The sequence below is a fragment of the Microtus oregoni genome, unplaced genomic scaffold (genome assembly GCF_018167655.1).
Source record: "Microtus oregoni isolate MIOR12 unplaced genomic scaffold, Mior012 000037F_ref0000500, whole genome shotgun sequence".
Taxonomy (NCBI): Eukaryota; Metazoa; Chordata; class Mammalia; order Rodentia; family Cricetidae; genus Microtus; species Microtus oregoni.
This window is the reverse complement of record NW_024543096.1, coordinates 20,174,386-20,202,040: the sequence shown is the minus strand read 5'-3', so window position 1 is coordinate 20,202,040 and position 27,655 is coordinate 20,174,386. Positions and strand designations below refer to the sequence as shown.

The 27,655-nt window shown below is 39.3% G+C and overlaps 1 protein-coding gene and 1 non-coding gene across 5 annotated transcripts in view; both read left to right on the top strand.

Moving 5' to 3' along the window:
* Nucleotides 1–27,655, top strand: part of Scn1a (sodium voltage-gated channel alpha subunit 1) — a 123,388-nt gene that overhangs the window by 40,895 nt on the left and 54,838 nt on the right. For all 4 annotated transcript variants that reach the window (XM_041631641.1, XM_041631640.1, XM_041631643.1 and 1 more), the window contains exons 3-7: nucleotides 17,999–18,117; nucleotides 20,451–20,540; nucleotides 22,242–22,370; nucleotides 23,988–24,079; nucleotides 24,775–25,044. In XM_041631641.1, coding sequence (XP_041487575.1) covers nucleotides 17,999–18,117; nucleotides 20,451–20,540; nucleotides 22,242–22,370; nucleotides 23,988–24,079; nucleotides 24,775–25,044 — 700 coding nt within the window. The remainder of the gene's footprint in view (nucleotides 1–17,998; nucleotides 18,118–20,450; nucleotides 20,541–22,241; nucleotides 22,371–23,987; nucleotides 24,080–24,774; nucleotides 25,045–27,655) is intronic.
* Nucleotides 24,159–24,294, top strand: LOC121433318. The gene has a single exon (XR_005972307.1). It is a non-coding gene; the product is annotated as a small nucleolar RNA SNORA43 (small nucleolar RNA).

Genomic DNA, 27,655 nt, shown 5'->3' with positions numbered 1-27,655 from the left:
TTAAAATACTTGGTCTTTTACTAGAAATATGTTGAAACTGATAAGAAATAACAAGAATCTGAAGGACATACATATTCATATAATTAATATATGAATATTATTAATAATTAATAACTTTTATTTTATTCTTGAAATGAATACCTTATATCAGGCACCTAAACTTTTATTTTCACCATGATTTCACCAACCCCTTTCCCCAAAAAAGCACAGATTTAAAAAGAACATTATTGATTGTCTTTTACATTTATGGCTTTAGTTAATTTTGACCAAGCGCAATACATTTCTAAATTCTTAATGGATAGCTAACAAACAAAAATTGTAATTAGCTAAGGTTTCCATTGGCTATGAACCCTAAAATACTCCAAACTTTCAGAGACAGCTTACTCTTAGCCCAATTCTGTTCAGGACAAAAGCTGCCAATAATGGCAATTTTGAGTGACAGAATGTCTTAGAGTTTCTATGACTATGATAAAACATCATCACCCAAGGTAAGAAATAGGTGGGGAGAATTTATTTCAGCTTACAGTTCCACATCAGAATCAACACGCAGAAAGTTAGGACAGAATGTCAAGAAGGAACCTGAAGTCAGGAGCTGATATACAGGCCATGGAAGAGTACTGCTTACTGCCTTGCTCTTCATGGCTTTCTCAACCTGACTTTTTTTAATAGAACCTAGGACCACCTGCCCAGGGGTGACACCACAACAATAGATTGAGCTCTCCCACGTCAATCAAGAAAATATACCATGGGCTTCCCCACAGAACAATCTAGTAAAGGCATTTTCTCAATTGATGTTCCCTCCTCAAAAATGACTTTATGTTATGACAAGGTGACATAAAACCAGTCAGCACCAAGGTTATTCATCCCATAGTTGATATTTATCAGAAGTAAATGTGAGGAATTTATGGAATAATGACCCGCATGTGTGCTACACAGAACTTGGTTCATCCCATAGATTGTATTTATTTATTTATAGTTCCTAGAGCCATGCAGTGTGTCAGAGGCTCCTGTGGTAATGGTTAGAAAGCCCTCTCCTTATCGGGCATCTGTTTCCCTAAATATGGAGCCTCCAATTCTCCAGTAAAACCCACCATCTAAAATTTGTTACAGTCACCAAGAGAAGACCTTGTCAAAATGTAGACCTGAATTTCAGCATTCCCGCTCCGATGCTGCAATCCTTCTTTTTAAATCTGTAAATGAATGGTCTGAGAAAGACCACAGTGAAACATGTTGTCATCAGGTGGAAACCAGACTATCTTAGTTAGTGATAGATTACTGTAAAGAGACACCATGACCGTGGCAAATTCTGAAAAAGAACACATTTAACTGGGACTTCCTTACATTCAGAGATTTGGTCAGTTATCATCAGGACAGAGAACATGGTGGCACACATGCAGACATGGTGCTGGATATGTAGCTGATAGTTCTACATCTGCATGAGAAGGCAACGGATAGAAAGAATCATTGGGCCTGGCTTGGGTTTTGGAAACCTCAAAGCCTGCCCCCCTGTGACACACTTCTCCAACAAGGCCACACCTACTCCAAGGACACACCTCTGAGTCCTTCTCAAGGAGTGTCAGTCCCTGATGAATAAACATTCAGTTATGTGAGCCTATAGGACCAGTCTTATTTAAACTACCACAGACTATCGTTTGTAGTTTTCTCTTTAACTTAAAGAACTTTCAGATTACCAGGTCTGGTGGTATCCATCTTAAATCCCAGTACTTGGGAGGCAGTGGCAAGCAAATCTCTGAGAGTTCAAGGTCAGCCTGGTCTATACAACAAGATACAGATCATCCAAAGCTATACAGTGATACCCTGTCTAAAAAAAATTAACCAATCAATCAGTAAGAAAATAAAAATAAAAGCCAAATACTATGCTTTCAAAAACAAAGAACTTTCAGATTGGTGGAAGGCACTGTCTTGAGGAAAGGTTTTGTCCACGATGGTCCCTAACTGGCTTATATTGAATTTAAATTTAAAAAAAAATGACACAAAGGAAAATGAAAAACAAAATCCCACAAGCCTGTGACAAATACTTAAAAGCTCTTACAAGAAGCACAAAATGAGCTCAGCTCTGACTTGGCAGCTAGCTCAGCATTGCTGGACCCCTCCTCTAAACTTGCCTTGGACATCCCACTGCTCTTATCTTCAAATGCACATTGCGTGAAGAAGGAAAAACATTCTGACATTCAGAACAAATCTCGTTTTGCAAGCAGAACAACCTGATAAGAGAAATACTGTTATCGGGAAATACTGTTATCCACTTTCACATTGAACTCCTGTCCTGCAAATCTCCAAATGTGAGCCATCGGGCAGCAGTGCTGTTAGAACTGTTTGCAGAGCTAAGTCCTTTAAACCAAACATGCTATGTGCTTCATTTGTCCCGTTTTGGAGACAGTAATTCCCTGTGTAGCTCAGACTGGCCTTGAACCCACACTCTTCCAGTCGGCTACGCTGTCATGGTAAGAATGCAAGCCCAGGATAGAGTACCTTAGAACATATGGCCAAGCCACGTTCATTGTATTTTCCTTCTTTCACTGACCTGTGTTCTAAAACGTTCTGTAGGTTGTCTGTCTATTGCTTTACCGGTCTTAATTTTTTTTTCAAAATATAGATTGCTTCATTAACAATTCATAAACAATCAATGGATGTTAAGTTTTCTCTGATGGAAGTTGGAGTTGCTTAGTAAATCATAATCTTTTAAAACTGCATCCCTTCTACTATTTGGTCATTAATTTTATGTAAGCAAGTAATATCTTCAACATTAGAGTGGTCTTCATTAAAATAAACAACACTCAAACACACACACACACATATTTATCTACATACGGAGAGAGAGAAGGAAAGAGAGAATGGGGAGAATGAGTTGATGGAACAACCAGGGATCTGCTGGTTAAATATCACTAGGGGTGAGATTCTCCATGACTAAAAACACTGTAAATGTCGATTTGTTTTTCAAAGTGAGGTGAAAAATGTAAGCACCAATGGTTTCCCTTAGACTGAACTCAAATACAGTTAACATATCACTTTTATATAAATCATCATGCTTAGTTCTTTGTAATATGTAGAATGTTTTTTAAATGCTGACTCTTTAAGACACTTTAGCCTGCAGGAACATTGCATCTGACATCTGCAATTGTAAAGAACAGGAGTGTATTGGCTTAAGCCTATGGAGACCAGGTTGTCCAAGATTGAACCATCACATGATGGAAGACTGTAAGGCAGGGAGAAACAAGAAGGGCCTTATCATTTACTGGAAAGGCAGCAATTCATTTCTCAAGGAGAAGCCCTCAATGAATAACAAACCTTTAAATGTTGTACTTCGTAATACTGCAATAGAAATAATTAAGTTTATGAGTTTTGGGAAGGATAGGCCTTGAACAATGACAGTGACCGTGAAAATGGTTACACAATGTATTCCTTGTGGTATATCTCAGGATAAAGTGCAATCGCATCAGATGTGCAGAAACTTGTGCAAATACACTTTAGCATGCCAAAGCTCTCTGTGTTCTTTTATAAAGACAGTCAATGTCATTGGGCTTATGGAAATGTCACTGCTGTCAGTGTATGTTATCATGACATATGCCCACATATTTTTATCCTAATTGCCCCAGTTTCTGATGTACAAAATATATAATAATTATTAAAGCAATTTAAACAGCGATTAGTGATACAGTGATGTGGACTTCCCTGGCGCATGGAAGCATTGGGAGTCAGAAATTCTTCAGATGTTTTAAACACACAGCACTTCAAAGGAGAAGAAGGTAATCACAGTACTATCCAGTCAAAATTCACGGAGTTTTCATCCTACGCCGGCCTTAGTCAGGGACCATTACAATGTGATCCCAAGCTATTGCTTTCTATTTTCTTGTTTACTTGGTCTTTGTCACAAGGACATTTCAATCTGTAAGTACAGTTTTTTCTATGAGATTTTTTTCCCCTCAGTTTCATAACTTGAGTTGCTACTGTACCATTTGGCGATATGTTCAATTTCACCTACTCTCTGTTCAGAAAATGTCTCCCCTCTATGTTCTTAAAATTACAGATGACTCATTAGTGCCACGGAAAGAAATATTCTTTTGACAATGTGGCATTTTTACTAGAAATAGAAAGATATTTTAGATCTGTAGTGAAAATAGAACCTTGTTATATTTTGGAATATAGAGATGCATTCATTTAAAGACTGTACTGTGTCCTTGAAAGTCTCCTAACAATTTAAAAAAAAAAAAAAACATCCTCTCTAGCAACAGCCCTAACACAGTGCGCACCATCTCGGTACTGGGGTTGTAGGATAAGCCTCACAGGAGAGGCTTCTCTTCCAATTTATGGTTGACCTATAGCAAGCTCTCATTTTGTTTTCAGTTAGGGTGAGGAAGGTTTTATTTTTCTAGGAAAATCTAGATGGCATTTAAAGTCTCATGATCCTGTGGATGGTTATCTCACTGGCCTCTGTCTTACAATTCTCCTTCTTATATCAATAGCATCTCTAGAGTAGCTGTCCCCTGGACACCCCCTTAAGTCCAACATACTGTGGTGGCTCCCTGAATCTTTCTCCTATCTCCCATTGCTTCTTCCTTATTCCTCGCAGCTTTTCCACTTGGTGGTGCCACTTTAGATGCTGTGTCTGTTGTTATTCAAACTGGATTTGGCCCATAGGTTTGCTTCCCCCTGCCCCCTTCCTTTTGTCTCCCCTTGAATGTAGTTTTTGCTGAGTTTGGGTTACTTTTATTCAAACAATCTCTTAAACAATATGATGATATGATATCTACTAAATGTCAAAGGTCATTTAGCTTGCCCTGGGACCTTTTCTAAGATAGACACTAAGGGGAAAAACAGACACCACAGACTGGGCCAGAGTGAGGAATGTTTGCTGTGATGGGGACTGAGACAAATCTCTTGCCATCTGTGTTTCACACCCCAAACTTCGAAGCATCTCCATTAATGCCATGTGACTCTTATTCTGTCCCCCACATTGCAGAGCCCAGCAACCAAAAGACATAACGCGCCCTGCTTTCTGGCAGAGTTAGGACAGTTTCCCATTGCCACCACCAGAGGGGTATGGAGGAAAGCTGCGCACCTGAGCCCAATTTAGAGCTAGCCCTGGGACTATTTCTAGAGCAGAGCGCCTCTTCCTTCTACATAGTGATGCAGTTCCAGCTACTATCAATTCAGATAAAATTTCATTAGGAATTACATAAGACCCGAGAAGAATTCCGTGGAAGACTGCTCACTTCCCACTTGTTGGATCCTGGCTTTGATCACAGCACCTGGGAAGGAAAGTCACATCGAGTTTGAAATTTGAGAAGCAAAACATTTATTTACTCCCTTATGTGAAAATATATTCAAATTCCCTGCCAGATATAGTTTTAGAATACACATGATTTGTAAATTAAAAATTGTCCGTGATTTAAACTTCCAGGCAAAGAATAAAGTCAGTTATAAACGTATGTATGCCTACAGCATATATTACTTATTTGTTTTGTTTTCTGAGAAAGGGTCTTACTCTATCACTTAGCCTTGCCTCAAACTCACATCAATACTCCTGCCTCAGCTACATTACAGGAGTGCTACAGTACAGGAGAGAACCTCCACATCTGGATGTGGTACTTTTAACTATTTCTTGTCATACAGCCCACTTTTATATTTTATCTTTTGTCTTTGCCTGCAAATTAACTTTCAGAGAAGGTAAGTGGAATACATTTGGAGTCACCCTTGTTGTGTAACAGTTTTCTGCTAATATATAGATGAAATGTTACAACTGAAGTTTCAGTTGTGTGCTTTAAGGAATATGGTTGAAATAAAGGTTAAGCCAATGGCTACATGTTCAGAAAACAAAGGTGAAAATAAACACTTATCAAATTCAAGTTTCCTCCTTGACAAAAGTCATAAGAAAAAGTCACTGTCTCTAAGTGCAGATATGAGAGAGATTACCAGATTGTGATGGGTAAAGGGGTCTAATCCATATATTCTATATAATATTGAGAACTGGGGAATCCCTCATAATTAATCACTAATCAGTCAAACAGGAGCATCACCCTGCCATTGCAGAATCATCTTGGTGATTTTTAATATATCAAATGCTACATATCTAATTCTGATTTCGTGAACTTAAATCACAGCTTACAATTTAGCCCACTTTATCCATAAGTGAAGCAACTTGGAAACATAGGGTCCAGAATCTCACAGGGAGAAAGAACAGAACCAGCTTAGTAATAGATCCAATCCAGGAGTCTGTCCTTTTAACTTGAGACAAATCTGCTGTATCTTTCCCTGGTGTTTCTTTTCTGGATCCTTAAATTGTTGATTACCAGGGATGCTTATCAGTCTTCCGTCAAACCACCTTGTGTTTTCTTTTAACCCCAGAAATGACGTTTTGCTGGCAAGGGTTGCTAAAGAGTGTGGCTTAGCTGGTCAGTGAGTACTTGTGGTTAGGTCAAATCTGTTCAGCACAGTAGATAAAGTGTGGCTCTGTGTACCTAAAATACAGCGAGACTAGATTGAAAAGACTGAAGACAGTACCAAAAAGTCACATAAATAGCTCAGTGATTCTCATACCACTTTATCTGATGTCAGTTAAGTTACGTTGAATTAAAGAGAAAACCACTAAGATGCATTTCACACTCTCCCTTAGCTTCGCCTGTACTATCAGAGTGTCTGAAATCTTTACAGTTCAGGTTTTTATTTTACGATATGCTTGCATTGGCTAGGGCTAGGTTATCCACACCTCCATCTAGTCTTCTAGGTTCATTTGTGATACCATGGGCAGCTGAGCATTCCCTTGTCCGTGAACAACTAAGGGCCAGGACTTAGTCACATGTGTTTTCTTCCCCAGATGCACCACAAAGCTTGGCAAGTATATTACTACAGAGACAGTTTTTAAACTGAAATCAACAGTCGCGCCTAAATTAGGCGCTGCTTTTCTGGGGTCTGCCATATGCATGCTACCTAATTATTTGTCATTTAAGCACTGCAAAAATATTATTTAACTTTAGTGAATATACAAAAAAAAGATACTTGACAGATCAGAGCAGTCCTTAGGTAGGTAAGAATGCTTCATTTTCATAAATGCATTCATGAATGATGTTTTTATACATCTGAATTTTACCCACAGTGCCTTGTTTTAAAACTTGTTCTGAGGAAGACCATTATTCTCCTAGTAAAATGTTCTCACAAAATGCTTATAATTCTATTTTTTTGCAGTGATGACATTGAACCTTTTGTTTTTCCCTTACAGTAAATGAACAGAGGGATAAGTATAAGGAATAGACACAAATGTGGCTAGTTGCCACTAAGAGGCAGACTCTTGGTACTTGACTTCCCGGTCTTACCGGGAAGATTCTAGCCTACGTCCATCCTGGGTTGGAGCTTCATCGCATGTGTCTGCCCAGGAGAGGAGAGGATGGCGTCTCTGAGCTCTCTTCCTCTTCCTCCCAGCATTCTGTTCTGTTTACTCCTTCATCTGGCGATGGATGGAGATAGAGACAGAGACCCACATTGGAGCAGTGGACTGAGCTCCCAAGGTCCAAATGAGGAACAGAAGGAGGGAGAACATGAGCAAGGAAGTCAAGACCGCGAGGGGGCTAGGGTCATTCACTCACGTGAATGTTCTTATCAGCTGTGAGTGTGGAGAATCATTTTAGACGAGGTGCTGGTATTTGTCGTTTCTCCTCTACTCCCAAGTTTGGAGTATTGGGTTGACATCACTTAGTGAAATTAAAATTGTCTTCGGGAGCTGTGTTGACCCTAAGTAGATCTATTTTTTAAAAAATATTTATTTATTTATTTTATATGCAATATTCTCTCTGTGTGTATGCCTGCATGCCAGATGAGGGCACCAGACCCCATTACAGATAGTTGTGAGCCACCATGTGGTTGCTGGGACTTGAACTCAGGACCTTTGGAAGAGCAGGCAATGCTCTTAACCTCTGAGCCATCTCTCCAGCCCCCCTAAGTAGACTTAAAGGGTGATGAAACATCATATTATCTGATCACCTACAACATTCTTATCAAAAATGATATGCCATTGAACACTGTGTAAACATTTGTTGACTTAAAGTCACACAGTATTTGTTCTTTTTTTTTTAATTGAGAAAAGGAAAAAAAAGTATCCGCCTCCTCCAAGCCTCCCATTTCCCTCCCCCTCCTCCCACCCTTCTCCCCCTTCCCCAAACTACTCTCCCCCTCCCTTTCCAGTCTGAAGAGCAGTCAGGGTTCCCTGCCCTGTGGAAAGTCCAAGGTCCACCCCCCTCCGTCCATGTCTAGGAAGGTGAACATCCAAACTGGCTAGGCTCCCACAAAGCCAGAACATGAAGTAGAGTCAAAACCCCGTGCCATTGTCCTTGGCTTCTCATCAGCCATCATTGTTCGCCCTGTTCAGAGAGTCCGGTTTTATCCCATGCTTTTTCAGTCACAGTCCAGCTGGCCTTGGTGAGCTCCCAATAGATCAGCTCCACTGTCTCAGTGGGTGGGTGTACCCCTCGTGGTCCTGACTTCCTTGCTCATCTTCTCCCTCCTTCCGCTCCTCATTGGGACCTTGGGAGCTCAGTCCAGTGCTCCAGTGTGGGTCTCTGTCTCTATCTCCATCCATCACCAGATGAAGGTTCTATGGTGATATGCAAGATATTCGTCAGTATTGCTATAGGATAGGGTCATTTCAGGTTCCCTATTCTCAGCTGCCCAACGGACTAACTGGGAACATCACCATGGGCTCCTGGGAGCCACTCTAGGTTGAAGTCTCTTGCCAACCCTAAGGTGGCTCCCTTAACTAAGAATTGTGCTTCTGTGCTCCCCTGTCCAACCTTCCTTTATCCCAATCCTCCTGTTTCCCCCAAGTTCCCCCCTCCTTCCCTTCTCACTTTTCTCTCCCCATCTCCCCTTACCCCATCCCACCCCACCCCCAAGATCTCAATTTTCTCCCCGGCAATTTTGTCTACTTCCCATAGCCAAGAGGATAACTATATGTTTTTCCTTGGGTTCACCTTCTTATTTAGCTTCTTTAGGTTCACCAATTGTAGTCTCCGTGACCTTTATTTATGGCTAGAAACCAATAATGAGTGAGTACATCCCATGGTCATCTTTATGGGTCTAGGGTACCTCACTCAGGATAGTGTTTTCTATTTCCATCCATTTGCATGCAAAATTCGAGAAGTCATTGTTTTTTACCACAGCGTAGTACTCTAGCGTGTAGATATTCCATACTTTCTTCATCCATTCTTCCATTGAAGGGCATCTAGGTTGTTTCCAGGTTCTGGCTATTACAAATAATACTGCTATGAACATATTTGAACAAACGCTTTTGTCATATGATAGGGCATCTCTTGGGTATATTCCCAAGAGTGGTATTGCTGGGTCCAGGGGTAGGTTGATCCCGAATTTCCTGAGAAACTGAAACACTGATTTACACAGTGGTTGCACAAGATTGCATTCCCACCAGCAATGGATGAGGGTACCCCTTCCTCCAAAGCCTCTCCAGCAAAGGCTATCCTTGGTGTTTTTGTCTTTAGCCATTCTGACAGGTATAAGATGATATCTCAAAGTTGTTTTGATTTGCATTTCCCTGATTGCTAAGGAGGTTGAGCATGACCTTAAGAGTCTTTTGGCCATTTGAAGTTCTTCTGTTGAGAATTCTCTGTTCAGATCAGTGCCCCATTTTTTAATTGGGTTAATTAGCATTTTAAAGTCTAGTTTCCTGAGTTCTCTATATATTTTGGAGATCAGACCTTTGTCTGTTGCGGGGTTAGTGAAAAACTTCTCCCAGTCAGTAGGTTGCCTTTTTGTCTTAGTGACAGTGTCTTTTGCTTTACAGAAGCTTCTCAGTTTTAGTAGGTCCAATTTATTCAATGTTGCCCTTAATGTCTGTGCTGCTGGGGTTATATATAGGAAGCGATCTCCTGTGCCCATCTGTTGTAGGATACTTCCCACTTTCTCTTCTATCAGGTTCAGTGTGTTCGGGCTGATATTGAGGTCTTTAATCCATTTGGACTTGAGTTTCGTACATGGTGATAGATATGGGTCTATTTTCATTCTTCTACAGGTTGACATCCAGTTATGCCAGCACCATTTATTGAAGATGCTTTCTTTCTTCCATTGTATACTTTTAGCTCCTTTATCGAAAATGAGGTGTTCATAGGTTTGTGGGTTAAAATCCGGGTCTTCTATACGATTCCATTGGTCAACTTCTCTGTTTTTATGCCAGTACCACACTGTTTTCATTACTGTAGCTCTTTGACGTCAGGGATGGTAATGCCTCCAGAAGATCCTTTATTGTATAGGATTGTTTTGGCTCTCCTGCGTTTTTTGTTTTTCCATATAAAGTTGATTATTTTCCTCTCCAGATCTGTGAAGAATTTTGATGGGATTTTGATGGGGATTGCATTGAATCTATAAATTGCCTTTGGTAGAATTGCCATTTTTACTATGTTGATCCTCCCAATCCAAGAGCAATGGCGGTCCTTCCATTTTCTGGTATCCTCTTCAATTTCTTTCTTCAATGCCTTAAAGTTCTTGTCAAATAGATCTTTCACTTCTTTGGTTAGATTTCCCCAAGATATTTTATGCTGTTTGTGGCTATTGTGAAAGGTGAAGCTTCTCTGATTTCCCTCTCTGCTTCCATATCCTTTGTGTATAAGAGGGCGACTGATTTTTTGGAGTTGATCTTGTATCCTGCCACATTACTAAAGGTGTTTATCAGCTGTAAAAGTTCTTTGGTGGAGTTTTGGGGGTCGCTTATGTACACTATCATATCATCTGCAAATAACGAAAGTTTAACTTCTTCCTTTCCAATTCTAATTCCCTTGATCCCCTTATGTTGTCTTATTGCTATTGCTAGAACTTCAAGCACTATATTGAAGAGGTATGGCGAGAGTGGACAGCCTTGTCGTGTTCCTGAGTTTAGCCAGATGGCTTTGAGTTTCTCTCAGTTTAATTTAATGTTAGCTGTCGGCTTGCTGTATATAGCTTTTATTATATTTAAGTATGACCCTTGTATCCCTAATCTCTCCAATACTTTTATCATAATGAGATGTTGAATTTTGTCAAATGCTTTTTCAGCATCTAATGAAATGATCATATGGTGTTTTTCTTTCAGTTTATTTATATGGTGGATTACATTGATAGATTTTCGTATGTTGAACCAGCCCTGCATCTCTGGGATGAAGCCTACTTGATCATAATGGATAATTTTTCGGATTCGGTTTGCCAGTATTTTGTTGAGGATTTTTGCGTCGATGTTCATGAGTGAGATTGGCCTGTAATTCTCTTTCTTGGTTGAGTCTTTGTGTGGTTTTGGTACAGAGTAACTGTAGCTTCATAAAAGGAATTTGGTAATGACCCTTCTGTTTGTATATTGTGGAATACATTAAGGAGTATAGGTATTAGCTCTTCTTGGAAGTTCTGGTAGAATTCCACATTGAAACCATCTGGTCCTGGGCTTTTTTTGGTAGGGAGGTTTTTGATAACAGCTTCTAATTCTTCGCGACTAACAGGTCTGTTTAGATTGTTCACCTGGTCCTGGTTTAACTTTGGTATATGGTATTTATCTAAAAAAGTGTCCATTTCTTTTACATTTTCCAGTTTTGTGTTATACAGGCTTTTGTAGTAAGATCTAATGATTCTCTGAATTTCCTCTGTGTCTGTGGTTATGTCCCCCTTTTCATTTCTGATCTTATTAATTTGCGTATTCTCTCTCTGCCGTTTGATTAGTTTGGATAAGGGTTTGTCAATCTTGTTTATTTTCTCCAGGAACCAGCTTTTTGTTTCAGTGATTCTTTGGATTGTATTCTGTGTTTCTATTTTGTTGATTTCGGCCCTCAGTTTGATGATTTCCAGTCTTCTACTCCTCCTAGGTGAGTCTGCTTCTTTTTTTTCAAAAGCTTTCAGGTGGGCTGTTAAGTCTCCAATATGTGCTTTCTCTGTTTTCTTTAAGTGGGCACTTAGTGCTATGAACTTTCCTCTTAGGACTGCTTTCATAGGGTCCCATAAGTTCGAGTATGTTGTTTCTCTATTTTCATTGAATTCAAGGAAGACTTTAATTTCTTTCTTTATTTCTTCCTTAATCCAGGCATGGTTCAGTAGTTGATTGTTCAGTTTCCATGAGTTTGTAGGCTTTCTGGGGGTAGCATTGTTGTTGAATTCTAACTTTAATCCATGGTGATCTGATAAGACACAGGTGGTTACTAATATTTTTTTGTAACTGTGTAAGTTAGCTTTGTTATCGAGTATGTGGTCAATTTTCGAGAAGGTTCCATGAGCTGCAGAGAAGAAGGTATATTCTTTCCTCTTTGGGTGGAGTAGTCTATAGATGTCTGTTAAGTCCGTTTGCTTCATTACCTCCATTAATTCTCTAATTTCTCTGTTAGGTTTCTGTCTGATTGACCTGTCCATTGGTGAGAGAGGAGTGTTGAAGACTCCTACTATTAGTGTGTGCGGTTTGATGGTTGCCTTGAGTTTTAGTAATGTTTCTTTTACGTACGTGGGTGCTTTTATATTAGGGGCATAGATATTCAGGATTGAGACTTCATCCTGATGAATTGTTCCTGTTATGAGTATAAAATGTCCCTCTCCATCTCTTCTGATTGACTTAAGTTTGAAGTCAACTTTGTTAGAAATTAGTATGGCCACACCTGCTTGTTTCTTAGGTCCATTTGCTTGATATGCCTTTTCCCAGCCCTTTACTCTGAGTAGATGCCTGTCTTTGTGGTTGAGGTGTGTTTCTTGTAAACAGCAGAATGTTGGATCCTGTTTTCGTATCCAATCTCTTAGCCTGTGCCTTTTTATTGGTGAGTTGAACCCATTGACATTAAGTGATATTAATTACCAGTGGTTGTTAACTCCGGTCACTTTTTTAGTAGTAGGGTTTGTGTGTTTCCCTTCTTTGAGTTGCGCTGGTGAAGGGTCTCTAGATGTCTGAGTTATTGTGGTCATTGTTGGACTCCTTGGTTAGTGATTTTCCTTCTATTATTTTCTGTAAGGCTGGATTTGTGGCTATGTATTTTTTAAATTTGTTTTTATCCTGGAAAATTTTGTTTTCTCCATTTTTAGTGAACGAAAGCTTGGCTGGGTATAGTAGTCTGGGCTTGCATCCATGGTCTCTTAGTTTTTGCGGTACATCTATCCAGGACCTTCTGGCTTTCATGGTTTCCATAGAGAAGTCAGGTGTAAGTCTGATAGGTTTACCTTTATAAGTTACTTGGCCTTTTCCCTTTGTGGCTCTTAATATTCTTTCTTTATTCTGTATGCTTTGGGTTTTGATTATTATATGGCGAGGGGATGTTTTTTTTTTTTTGATCCAGCCTATTCAGTGTTCTGTATGCTTCTTGAACCTTCATTGGTACATCTTTCTTCAGGTTGGGAAAGTTTTCTTCTATAACTTTGTTAAGTATATTTTCTGGACCGTTGAGCTGCACTTCTTCTCCTTCTTCTACTCCAATTATTCTTAGGTTTGGTCTTTTTATTGTGTCCCATATTTCCTGAATGTTTTGTGATGAGAGTTTGTTGGAGTTGCTGTTTTCTTTGATCAGTGCGTTTATTTTCTCTATGTTATCTTCAGAATCTGAGATTCTTTCTTCTATCTCTTGTATTCTGCTGGTTATGCTTGTTTCTGTAGTCTCTATTCGCTTACCTAGATTTTCCATGTCCAGCTGGCCCTCTGTTTGTGTTTTCTTCTTTGCCCCCATTTCAGTTTTCAAGTCTTGAACTGTTTCCATTATCTGCTTGATTGTTTTTCCTTGGTTTCCTAGGGTATCATTCACCGATTTACTCAATTCCTCAAAGTTTCTGTTAGACTTCTCATCCATTTCTATAAGGGCGTTTTTTATATGCTGTTTAAGGGCCTCTATCACTCTCATAAAGTCAATTTTTTCTACTTCTTGATTAAGGTGTTCATGTCCTCCTGTTGTGAGGCCACTGGGTTCTGGTAGTTTCATGTTGTTTTTCAGATTGTTGGGTGAATTCTTGCATTGGCTCCTGCCCATCTCTTCCTCCGAATGCTCCCCTACGGATCTTCTTTTACAGGATCAGGTCTTCTTGCCCACTGATGTACCTTCCCAGTGATGTCACTCCCCAGTGATGGTTCTCCTGGTGTCCAGATTGGATCTCCGTGCTGCTTGGGTAGCTCGCAAACAAAGGGCCCACCCTGCTTGCTGCAGGCAGGCTATGGAGACAAAGGAACTACCGCCCTCCCCTTTGCCCTCCCGCATCGGGTTGGGTCCCAGCACCCGAGCAGGCTGAGCTGGGAGATGCTATGCCGCCAAAGAGGGGAGGGAGGGAGGGAGGGAGGGAGGAAGGGAGGGAGGGAGACAGGTGGTGGCGGGTTCTGGATGTACGCTGGGTGGGATAGGAAGAGAGAGGAGGTATCAGGCAGTATAGCCCCTGCAGGATGACCAGGAAGTGAAGGAGGGATGAGGAACGTCTGAGTTCCCTGTTCCCGGCTGCCGCCGCACTCACTCACCCCAATGATGGCTCTCCCGGTGCCCAGATCGGAACTCCATGCTGCTTGGGTAGCTCTCAAACAGAGGGCCCACCCTGCTTGCTGCAGGCAGGCTATGGAGACAAAGGAACTACCACCTTCCCCTTTGCCCTCCCGCTTTGGGTTCGGTCCCTGCGCCCGAGCAGGCTGAGCTGGGAGATGCTATGCCGCCAAAGAGGGGAGGGAGGGAGGGAGACAGGGGGTGAGGGGTTCTGGATGTAAGCTGGATGGGATAGGAAGAGAGAGGAGGTATCGGGCAGTATAGGATGACCAGGAAGTGTAGGAGGGATGAGCTTTTCTTTGGATTTTCCAAGACAGGGTTTCTCCATAGCTTTTTGGTTCCTGTCCTGGAACTAGCTCTCGTAGACCAGGCTGGCCTCGAACTCACAGAGATCCGCCTGTCTCTGCCTCCCGAGTGCTGGGATTAAATGCGTGCGCCACCATCGCCCAGCTGTCACATGGTTATTTGTTTATTCAGATAACTGCATTCTGATACTTTCACTAGATTAGGAATTTTCCCTGAAAGGGAAAATATGTGCGTGTAAATAGAAAAGGCAAACATATCCAGATAGTTGGCCGCTTTGGAGTCAATTCTTCATGCCCGTGAACTTTGATTCTTCAGATTCTCCTCCCCATGCTGCACCGTCAGCACTATGATTTAGAGAGGCATTCTCCTGAGTGTCTTTACAGTTGCCAACTGCTTTCTTGGCTACAGAAGCATTATAGGGAGAGCGGACACAGACCTATAAGGAAATACACAGCAGAGTCGTTGCAAAAAGCAAACTTAAGTTCTAACTCAGATTTACTGACCTGAGAATGATTACAATTCTGCATACAATGGGGCGCTAGCCAAGTCCGGATACACTCTTCATTGCAAGGCTTTTGAAAGTAAATCCATAAACACTTCAGAGTGACATATATGGAGCTTGTGTTTGAGCACGTATGTTTCCACCTGGGAGGAGTGGAGCATCAATGTGGGGGAAACAAGGAGAATGGTTCTGCAGTGCTGGCGTTATTGCTACAATCCTTGGCAGGGATGGGAGGAAATCTTATGAAGAATTAAGGCACAAAAAACATGTTGTGCAGTCAAACCTCAATGGTCCTCTGTTTCTACTCAACTCCATGGATTCGCACATGGCATGCAAAATTCTTTCTGAAATATGTTACAAATTATTTGCATTTAACAAATAAATGTATCAAATATATCCTAAAAGATTGAAAGCTTGAGAAATTAAGAATTATGTTCAAGTATTAATGCATCCAGGGAACTTTCAAATATTCAGTGACTGATGAGTACTGGGGGTCCAGTGCTTCTATAAAAGCCACCTTGTTGAGTTCCCATGTCTAGAACTCCTTCCTGGTTCTCTCTTGCTAGGCTGAGCTTCTGATCTTGCCTTTGGCTTATTTTGCGAAAGCGTACTTTCTGCTCTTCCTCACCCACCGTTGACTTCCCTAACATTGCCTACTCTGCCATTGATTTCTCTTCTCTCATTTCTTTCTTTCATCAAGTATTTCTGTCTTCGTGATTTTCCTATTGCCATGACAAAACACCATGACTAAGGCAACTAATGAGAGCATTTTCTGAGTATTTTTCTGGAAAAGGAGGTGTAAGCAAAAGTTTAAAAGATAATGACACATAATCCTAAAATCTTCCCTTCTGTGTCCATTAATGCTGAGATTCCTTAAGGCAAAGGTATCTTCCTTGCTCAAGCCTGTCCATGTTTTATGATGATTTCGTACGGTCATTTAGGGACAGAAAAATTGAAAGAATCAGAGAGAATAAAGGGGATTACACATTGTCTGCAAGCAATTGACACTGGAGTAAGCACCTGTGGAAAGTTCCTCTCACAAATAGGCTTCTTAGGAAGGACTCCTTGAGCTGGACTCACCCCTTCAGAGGCGAGTGGGAATGAGGTCAAAGAGTAGCATTTCCCCACCCCAGAGACAGGGTCTCTGCTCCTCTGCTAATCTAGGAATACAATGGTGCTAGTTGACAAGGAACTGAAAGGAAATGGGACAGGACAACCTACTCTCTTGTTTTATTTTATTATTTTATTCGACAGACATAAAATTTCCTTACAACTTTCTAAACACAGGTTTTACTCTCGGTGGTTGAATTTTTTATATCACAGCCCAGAAAAGACTAAGAGACCTGCACTGGTTAGGGGATATTTTCATAGCACATTTAGGACATTTCTCCCTATAAACCCGATAGAACGTGCTATTTCCAAACAGCAGCTTTGCATTTGAAGATTGCTCCACTTGGAAATAATGAAGTTAAAATGGAAAATCTATTAGTGGCCCGAAGTTTGAGTGTGGGGAAGAAACCTATCAAAGATTCTTAGTAGGAAAACTAATAGCATGTTCTAATGCTAATCATAATAGAGGTTCGTGTAGATAGGGTTATCAAGGTTAAAAGTTGGGAGTTTTAAGGATTAGGTTTATGAACATTTTAAAACTGTGCTGGAGATATTACGAAGTGGTAGATCACTTGTGTAAGACTCTGGGCTAGATATTCAACATACATGCTGAACTGGGAATACAGCCCTGTGGTAAAGCATTTGCTCAGCATGCAGGAGGCCTTAATTCAATTTCCTATACTTAGAAATTTAAAAAAAAAAAAACCTTAGAACTCTTTTGCCTTGGTATGGTATGCACAAAGAAGTCAGCATTTTCCTCCCACGTAGTCTGAATATCGATAATGCCTTAGTAGATCTGTGTGAGAGTGTTCCATGGTGCTCCATTGCCTGGTGAGTCATTTAGTTTCCTCTTCCTCTTCTCTGCACACTGACTCTTGTTGTGTAGCAAGTTCAGCTTTTGGGATGGACTCTCTTCGTTATTATGAGTTCTGAGTTCTCTGGGGACGGTGAGCTTTTCCTCCATGCTGTTGGAAATCAATTGGGATTAGAATTCAATGTGTCAGCTAACCCAGAAATCCCAATACAGAACTTAGCACTCCTGGTCAACAGGATACTCTCCAGGGAGCCTGGCCTCCAGAAATCAATGCCTGGATGATATCCATCTAACCCAAGTGTGCTTGATGGCAGCAGCTTCTGTTTTCTCGTACCAATGGAGTGATAATGTTTATTTTATAAGCACGGATAGCAAAGGAATATTTATTTTTAAAATGTTCAGTTCTGTTGAATGATTTTGCATTCTGCAGGATTAATTTTCCAGATATTTGACCTAGGCAAACAAGCCATTATGAAAAGGAAGTCTTATGAACTTTAGAATAAAAATGAAATGCATCCCCATGTCAAACTTTGGCTTAACTAAGCCGCTTAAAATATTCAGAAAATAAGGACATTCTCCTGTCCTAGCTGGTGTACAAACTCAGGTAAGTGGATGCTGGACGGTAAGAACCCTCATAGGTCTCCTCTCTAGAACATTGATGATCAAGACGGAGCTAGTGTCCATTGTCTCCACATCAATAGTGATTGTTCTGGATGTACAAATTGGAATTTTTGACTGTAACACTACTGGAAAATAGAAAGTAGAGTTTATGCTTCTGTGTTTGTTCCTGTCTTGCAGACTTTTATAGTATTGAATAAAGGGAAGGCGATCTTCCGGTTCAGTGCCACCTCCGCTCTGTACATTTTAACTCCCTTCAACCCTCTTAGGAAAATAGCTATAAAGATTTTGGTACACTCATATCCTTTTACAAGTAATTTATGTTAACTGCTTGTATAAGTTGTGCCTTCTAGATATATGTATAATTGTGTTAAGATGTGCACACCCTCTACACTTTATCCTATCCACTAGCATCATTTATTTGTCACATCAATCTTGTTTTTCTACTTTGTAGTGAATGAGATTTGAACCCAGGGCCTTATATATGGCAGGCAAACACTCTACCACTGGGGCAGACCTCTAGCCCCAAAGGCTGGTCTACGCTCCAGGATTCTAGCCAGGGAACAGTGCCAGCCCCAGGAGCTGGGTTTTCCCATCTGAATTAACAAAACAGTCAAAATAACTCCCCAGAGGCATGCAATGAGTCCTGTTTCCTGGGTGATCCTGGAGTCAGTCAGGTTGACAATTGATACTGGCTGTCATGTGTTTACTGAATTCCCTAAGCTTGTGAAAGATAACCATATTTATTACTACCTCCTATACAGAGTTGATGAGAATTTTCAGAGAAATTGTATAACAAAAAAAATCTACTTTCAAAATAAAATACAAGTTAGTTGCAGATATGATATATGCCATCTTAATGGAACCTGGAATGACCTTGCAAGCATAAAAGAATCTCAAGAGCCTCCAGGATTTTCTAATTTTTCAGCTTTTCTGATTATTTATGTGAAACACAGTAATATTGACTGTATATCAGATTTAAACTGCTCAATATGATTCTACAGTGCAAAACTACCGTTTAATAAAGACTCTGGATGTTCGTGCAAAAGTTAAAACTGTTCAAAATGGTTGAAGGAAACGTGGCTCTGTCGTTCCCACTGGGGTTCAAAGATTTCCACAACTAAGTCAAATGTGGGTATTGATCCGTCAAAAACTCATTAATGACTAAATTTCTGTTGCTGGCCTTGGTCATAATATAAATAATATAAAATACTATTTTATGTAAGTATCATAAGTAAAGTCATACTAGCAAGACTTTTTTAAAAAATTGCATTCTAAAATCTATAGAATTGAACAAGCACAAAGCCTTGGGTTTGATTTGTTCTGCAACACTATAAAAATAGTAACTAACTAACTATCTAAATAAGTAAGTCATTTTAAAAAACAATCAAAAAGCCAGCACTACACTAACAAGAGGAGGAAGCAAAAACAGAAAGCAAAATAATTAGTTTCACAGTAGCAAAAACAATAAAAAACAACAACAAAAGTGAATGTCATTCTCTTTTTAAGTTGAGTTGGTTACAAGTAATTCCTTAATACTGTCAATAGGTTGTTACTGAAAACAAAAAATATCATATAAAAATGTCTATGTTCACTGTTTTAATGCTTAGAAGCTTCTCTAGCCGAGTTGTTCTTTCTAGTGCCACCATGTGGACGTTTGATGAAAATGTTCTTTACACCTAATGGAAGTGTTCAGCCAATCAATGGCAGTGAAAAGAATACCTGATCGTCTAGCAGAAAACAGCATTTTAGGGTCCTGCATCAACCGTCTGTGTTCTCCAGAGCTCAGACATTATTTCGGTGGTTTCTATAATGACTTTAGCAGCCACTTTCCGAGCTACAATTTTATTACATTTTCTTCCCTCGGCCTATCACTCACTGCATAGACAGGTCTCCAAGGGCATTCTTTGCAAACATTTTACACGCGTTAGTTTCTTTGATCTACACAGCTTCACGGTTGACATCCGCGTATGAATGCAGGTGGAGACACAGGGAGGTGAAAGCACATAGGAATAAGGTCCAAATGCGTGTTGCTGCATGGAATTTCAATTGCATCCAAGGGATGATGAGCCTTGACCTTCAAGAGTGCCCCGTTTTTATCTTGTCCCTGGCTGTTGTACATACATAAACTCACTCAAACACAGCAACCCAGTGTTTTTCACTGTACTCTGCTTTGACCGTAAAAATATTAATTCATAAATTCTATCCATTATTGAAGAAATTCCTCTACTGCAGAAAAGCATCTTCCTCAAAAGTGTACTATTCTCATTGTGTGACTTGGTTCAAATGCATACTTTCTGCTCAAGCGTGTTGTGAATCCATATAAACAGATGGGACCTCCTCCCCCCCCCCCCACACACACAAGCTCTCTAGAGGAAATCATGCTGATTTGGAAACAGCTACAATAAAGCTTATATTCTTATATCTGTGCATATTCTCATTTGATCTGACATGTGGAGGCCACACTATTATGTACTTTTAACAGGTGAAAGTGAAGGTTAAGGAGATTAGGTAATACACAGGCACACGTTTATCCATGAGTTGTTTTGCTGACATCTGTGTTTTTCCGTGTTACTCCTTTTTAAATGTCGTACATGAGCTTCTGTTTGTATGTTCCTTAACACTAACTTACATTATTCAGCATGCTCATCATGTGCACTATTTTGACAAACTGTGTGTTTATGACAATGAGCAACCCTCCTGACTGGACGAAGAATGTAGAGTAAGTTCAATTGTATATATTTTAAATGTATGTGTGTGTATATATATATATATATATATATACATTGAAATTCTGAAGCCTTGTTTCAATATATCCTTTAAGTGAAACTCAAAAGTATACTTGATAAAGCCATTTGCAGACACAATTGTACAATAAGACAGCACTCTCTGAGTGGTTTTCCCTTTACCTTGTAGCTGATTGTTTTGTTTTGTTTTTCAATGGGGTTTCTCTGTGTAGCCACGGTTGTCCTGGAACTCACTCTGTAGACCAGGCTGGTATTTGAAAAAAATACAATAAAAATAATTGCAGAAAGATAGACAAGATATGCTGGTTTTCCATCCAGACGAACTCCACATTAATTTGGCTCGTTAAGAATCTAAAAGGTTAAGCTGTAAATGGTACATTAAAAACAACATTGAGTCTTATTACCATGAGATATTCGTATTTCATCCAGATTTATATTTATTTCAAGTGTGATCAACAAGGACTTTACTAAAACTTCAGGATTATAAAACTTGGAAATTCAGTTGGTTGAAGGCTAAGCAGATGACAGTGAAAGTTCTGGTATCAGTTTCCAAAGCTGGAAGTGTTACTATGGTACTGACCATCTCCCCATGCTGGTGGCGGCACTGGAGAAGAGACGCACAGTTTGTGATAACTGGAGCTATGGCTGTTCCAGGCCCAGCTACTGTACCTGCTCACACTGCCCAGGTTCTCCCCCTCTACCTCTCTGGTTGCTACTCTACCATACACACAGTATTCCCAATGCCTATTCTTCCAATGCTTCTAGATGGGAGCCTATGAGAACATTTTCTCAGACTCTGAAAAAAAATAAACTGGTATAAGATGGATTCTGAAACTATTTAAGTTAACATGCAAGACTCAAACACATACAACTAACTAAAGAAAGCAAATCTTTAAAAAGCAATTGAGATTGAGATTTTTTTTTTCCTTCTAAAGGAAAATCACCTCATGCTTCTTCAATTATTGATTGTCTATTCCAGTCTGAAACCTCACTGGCTAACTCTCAGGAGACTGCATCTGTTGATGCCAAGACGTTTCAGAAAGTAGCTAGACTGTGCGTGTCATGTCCTTCTCCCACTGCTCTGATGGTAGCTTAGGAAATGACCCTTCACATAGTAGGCATCTATTCTAGTTTCATTTCTGTTGCTCTGGTACCGTACCTGACAAATCAACGTAAGTGAGAAAGAGCTTATTTTATTCACAGTTCCAGGTTTCACTGTTACTCCAAGAAAGTCAAGGCAGGAGCTTGAATCAGCTGGCCACACCACATTCAAACCAGAGACAGAACAACTGTATGCATGTCCTCCTACTCAGCTAGCGTTCTCTTCTCCCAGGGCCCCAAAAGCAAGGAACACAGTGCTGCCCAGTTTCTGGGGGAGGGGATGGAGGGGTCTTCGCTCATCAGTTAAGGCAGTCAACGTGCCCACAAGCGAGCCCGAGTAAACCAAACACTGAGGCTCTTTTCCAGTGATTGTAGGTTTTGGAAAGTTGACTTTTAACACCAACCATGAGAAAAGTCAACTGTAGATTAATGTGTTTTATTAAGGAACTAACATCAACTGGTTTAGCTTTCGTTTTTGGTGTCTGTGTTTTCTACTGACAGAATGTTAGGGAACTGGGGTACTCTGAGGGGAAAGCTACAATGTCCTTAATTATTCTCGGCTTACTTGTTCTTAGGTACACCTTCACAGGAATATATACTTTTGAATCACTAATAAAAATTATTGCAAGGGGTTTCTGTTTAGAAGACTTTACTTTCCTCCGTGACCCATGGAACTGGCTTGACTTCACCGTCATTACATTTGCGTAAGTACCTATTTTTGGAAACTTCAGAGGACAATATAGTTTGGGTTTCTATCCAAGCTCAGGTTTTTAAACAGTATGCTTTAGTGGTAAACCAAGCGGGTATGATTTAGGTAATTGAACTCTGTGTTTTAACACTTATCTCAAAAGAGCAAGACCATTTCACCGTTCCATCTGGATCAATGGATAAACTGCAGGATCAATTTTAGTGCCAATGAAGATCTACCTGAAAAGTTCATATACCAGTCTTCTCGCACAAACATGCCATAAGATAGAAGCGTAGATTATTTATCACCCGACCTGGAAGACGGTTTTGAAAATTCACAGCAGCAAAACTTTACTGACTCCAGTAATTTGCACTGATCTTTCTTATTCATGCTGTGCACACTCCTCCCGTAGCTTCTTTGTTAATTTTGGGGAACAGCAGAGAGCAAGTAGTCATGCTTCAAAATAGACTGAAAATTAGATCATAAGAAAAAAAAGAACTCAATGCATTACAAACTTAATAAATCGTTATCTCATGGGCAAACTGATCTTTAAGGATTGTAAATGGACACACCCTACTTCTATTGCCCTTCTGATTCATTTCTTCTTCCTCTCACCTCTCTCTTTATGGCCTTCTTTATTTTACTCACATAAACCTTTTCAGCTAGTTCTGTGCTTGTTTCCCGACTTCCTGTCTTCTTCCTTTTGCGAATGATGAACTGTCTCCCAAAAGAGGAGTAGCTATTGAAAATAACAGGAGTAGGTGAACGTAGGCGTGGAGGACAGTGGGCTAACATGACTTATCCCATCTTTGGGAGCTGACTTTCTCGTTATCAGCAGGTCTGAAGGGGTAGACAAGGACGGATGGTACTGATATGCTCAGAAGTGTATATACTGGCTGTCTGGTCTTAACTCTATAATTTTATATCAGATGAGGATAAGCAATCCTTCCCCATGCCTTTCGGCCACAACTTACAGGATGGCATTTGGGATTTCTCCTTTTTAGAATAAAATAGAAGAAATGACAGAGCAACATTGTGTCACATAAAATGCTATTGTTCATTTATCAAACTTTTACTCAAAAGTTATGCTAGCAAATGCTATCTTGAATGGTAGGGCAATTGGCAATCTATTGCAATAGTTACATTTCCATTGGACAATTTCATTTTCAATGGAAACCATAGCACATGGGACGTTGACCCTTTAATTTTGCCCAAATCACATACAATTTTGACTCGATTGCTTTTGAAATGACATCAGGGGAAGCACATTTTATGAAAGTTAACATTTAGCTAATGGTATTTACTGAGAAAATAAGGCTATTGTGATTAATTTTAAATTTAATTGGCAACTTACACTACTATCATTTAAAAACAGCCAAAATTCTCCATAAACGTGCCAGATAAACACTAAGTCCCTCCACATCTTTAGTAATTTTGATTTAACCCTACAGGTAAGTCACAGAGTTTGTAAACTCGGTAATTTTCAGCTCTTCATGCTTTTAGAGCTCTGAGTCTAAAAACTGCTTCAGCAGTTTTAGGTAAGACTTGATTAGAATGAAGTATAAGATAACTTTATCTACATATCTTTCTTTGCATCTTGTCACTGTGTTTGTGTGTGAACTCCCCATTACAGATATGTGACAGAGTTTGTGGACCTGGGCAATGTCTCAGCGTTGAGAACGTTCAGAGTTCTCCGGGCATTGAAAACCATTTCAGTCATTCCAGGTGAGAGCTATGTGCAAGCGTATAGCTTAATCACTGAGTTAACTCCAGGACTTTTTCAACTGGGCCTCCTTGCTTGACATTCATCGTTGTATAAAATCAAGAATCAGACACTAATCAGCTGTGCCTGTGACATCAGGGTGAAGAGCAAGTGGCTACTTCTATGCCCAGTGTTCAGAAGCCAGTGAGCACTAAGAATGGTTTATAGCCTGACATTTTGTGGAGGAAAAAAAAGAAAGAAAATCAAGACTCATAAAACTGATTACTTAACAAAATGTCACTCTTGCTGTCCCTACAGGTTTTATCTACTTTTGTGTTTAATGGGTGAACACTCTAAAATACATTCTAAACAATTTCTACTTTAAAATGTATTTTGAAATGTCAATTTTATTAAGGACTTGTTACATATTATAGGTATTAATTTTTATTCATTACGCCTATTGATTCCTGTGTGAAACAAACTTATTCTTTTCTAACAAAAGACAAATTATATAATAAAGAAAAACCTATACCAGCATGGAAGACTTGTTTTAAAATGTAGTAATACTCTGAATTATTTTTATATTAAATATTTACCTGTCATGGGCAGCATCTTGGGACTTACACATTGACACAATGTTTTCAAGGGAATTGTGGGAAGAATTTAATTATTACTTCGGATGCTTAAGCCTTCATAATAATAAGCTTCTTTCTCTCAGGCCTGAAGACCATTGTGGGGGCCCTGATCCAGTCTGTGAAGAAGCTGTCTGACGTCATGATCCTCACGGTGTTCTGTCTGAGTGTCTTTGCTCTCATCGGGCTGCAGCTGTTCATGGGCAACCTGAGGAATAAATGTGTACAATGGCCTCCCACCAATGCTTCCCTTGAGGAACATAGTATAGAGAAGAATATAACTACAGATTATAACGGCACCCTGGTCAATGAAACCGTGTTTGAGTTTGACTGGAAATCATATATTCAAGACTCAAGTAAGAATTACCATTATGAGTACTTATTCTTTCCCTGTTTGCCTGCCTTCTGTCTATTCCTGGACTAGTAAAGGACAACCAGAAGGAAGCTGTAATTACTAGAAAATTATCTGATGAGACTTCTTAAATAGTCAAATCTGTGTTTTTGTTTGACATTTCCTTCCCCTGGATTTTGTTTGTTTTCTCTGCCAAGAACGCTGGGGATTTAACCCAGGACTTTGCACAAGTTGAGCGGGTGCTGTACCTCTGAGCCACACCCCTAGTCCCTTCCATGAAGTTTAAACAATAGGCCTTTGTATCTTGCTGAATAATTTTAAGAAGAATTTTAAGCAGGTTGTACATGGTTTGCACACATATAATGTTTAATTTGACAGCTATTCTAATTCTTATTGTTGAATACTACTCTCTATTGTGTTATTATGTATAAAGCTAATGAATTCAGCCAGGGAGAATTTTCCTAGGATAAAGCATCAGTGTGCATTCCTCATGTGACAGCTATAACAACAAAAGAAAAGATGGTTTGTGAAAACCATTTGCTAACTGTGGAGACTAAAACTTATTTCAGAGGCCTGGACTAGGCAAGGATAAAGGGAAATATTGGTGACAATATATGGACTTAATAATTCATGATGAAATATTTTTTGTAAACTAGACTCAATTATTATTGTAGGCAAATGAAGTGAGATTCACAAGTAATAATATTTGATTGAAAAGCCATATCAAAGAAGAAAACAATAAAGTCAATTTGACTCAAAAGACATCAATTAAGAAAACAGATTAATCAACAATATTGTATGAATTAGCTTATTTTTGTTCAAAGAATTTAGATCAAACCATTGATCGCTGAAAGAATCAATTATGAAAGAATGGAAAAATAAGTGACCCTTATCTTTCTCTTTTTAAAGTCACAATGAAATAAGCAAAATTTTCTGCCTCCTTCTTTAATTTTAGCATTTGTCTGTACCAGTATTTGAAAAGCAAGGAAAGTTAAACCAGATTCATCTAGGAAGGAAATATGCTGATTAAGAAAAATGTTGGGGTTTAACGCCAAGCTCTCCATATGCTTGATTATCACCATTTTGTTATTACCTCGGGGAGATGAGTAATGTTCCGGAATAAAGAACAAACGTTGGGGTACTAGAAAGCTGCTGGGATTGTTCTTAAAGCCGCTTGATAGTTCTTAAAGCAGTGATAGTAAAAGGAAAGAGAAAACAGACGATCAAAGTCTCATTGTAACTGGATCTGAAAAATGCCTTGGTTTGGTAACTTCTTCTCTGTGATGTGCAGTTACCTGCCAGCCAATGGTCTGCAAATAAATATCAGTGATAAATGCCTTCTAAACACTGCCAGAGCAGGGGATCAATGTGCCTTAAACATGGCACATAATGCCCCAAAGTTCTCACTCTTACCAAGGCTCTGAAAGCTGTAGTTTGTCCAGCTTTTCTCTAAGATCAGCACTGACTATGAAAACATCCCTTAGGTTTATTCTCGCTCCTGAAAATTATTAGACATTATTTTTCTTACATTCTAAAAAAAGTAAAAATATTTGTTTATTTTCAACTATAAAGTCTGATTATCACTTTTTCTAATAATATTATACTTGTTGAAAAAAGACACTTTATATTATTTGTGGTTATTGTGAAAGGCGCTGTTTCCCTCATTTCTTTCTTAGCCAATTTAATTATCGTTTGTATATAGGAAGACTACTCATTTGTTTCTGTTTTTGTTTTTCTTTTTTGATCCAGCCACTTCACTTAAGGTGTTTATCAGCTGTAAGAGTTCTCCGATAGAATTTTTGGGGTCACTTATGTATACTATCATCTGTAAATAATGATCCTTTGACTTCTTCCTTTCCAATTTGTATCCCCTTGATCTCTTCTGATTTATTGCTCTACGGTAACTTTTATAGTGAGAGTGGACAACCTTGTCTTTTTTCCTTGGTTTTAGTAGAATTGCTTTGAGTTTCTCTCCACTTATTTGATGTTGGCTCTCAGCTTGCTATATACGATCTTTATGCTTAGGTATGTCCCTTGTATCCCTGTCTCTCCAAGATTTTATCATGAAGGGTGTTGGGTTTTGCCAAAGATCTTGTCAGGACCTCATGATCATGCAGTTTTTTTTTCTTTCCGTTTGTTTATATGATAGATTATATTGATAGATTTTCGGATGTTAAGCTATTCCTGCATCTTTGAGATGAAACCTCCTTGATTATAATGGATGATTTCTTGATGTGTTTTTGCATTTTGTTTGTTAGTATTTTATTGAGTATTTTTGTATCAATGTTAATGAGGGAAATTGGTCTGTAATTCTCTTTCTTTCCTGAATCTTTGTATGGTTTCAGTATCAGGGTGACTGCTACCTCATAAAAATAATTTGGTAATGTTCCTTCTGCTTCTATTTTGTGCAATAATTTGAGGAGTGTTGGTATTAGCTCTTCTTTGAAAGTGTGGCAGAATTCTGAGCCAAAACCATTTAGTTCTGATCTTTTGCATTATTTTGGTTTTTGTTTGTTGTTTTTGTTTTTGGAGAGGAAAATTTTAATGACTGCTTTTATTTCCTTGTAGTTTATAGGTCTATTTAAGTTATTTATCTAATCTTGATTTAATTTTGG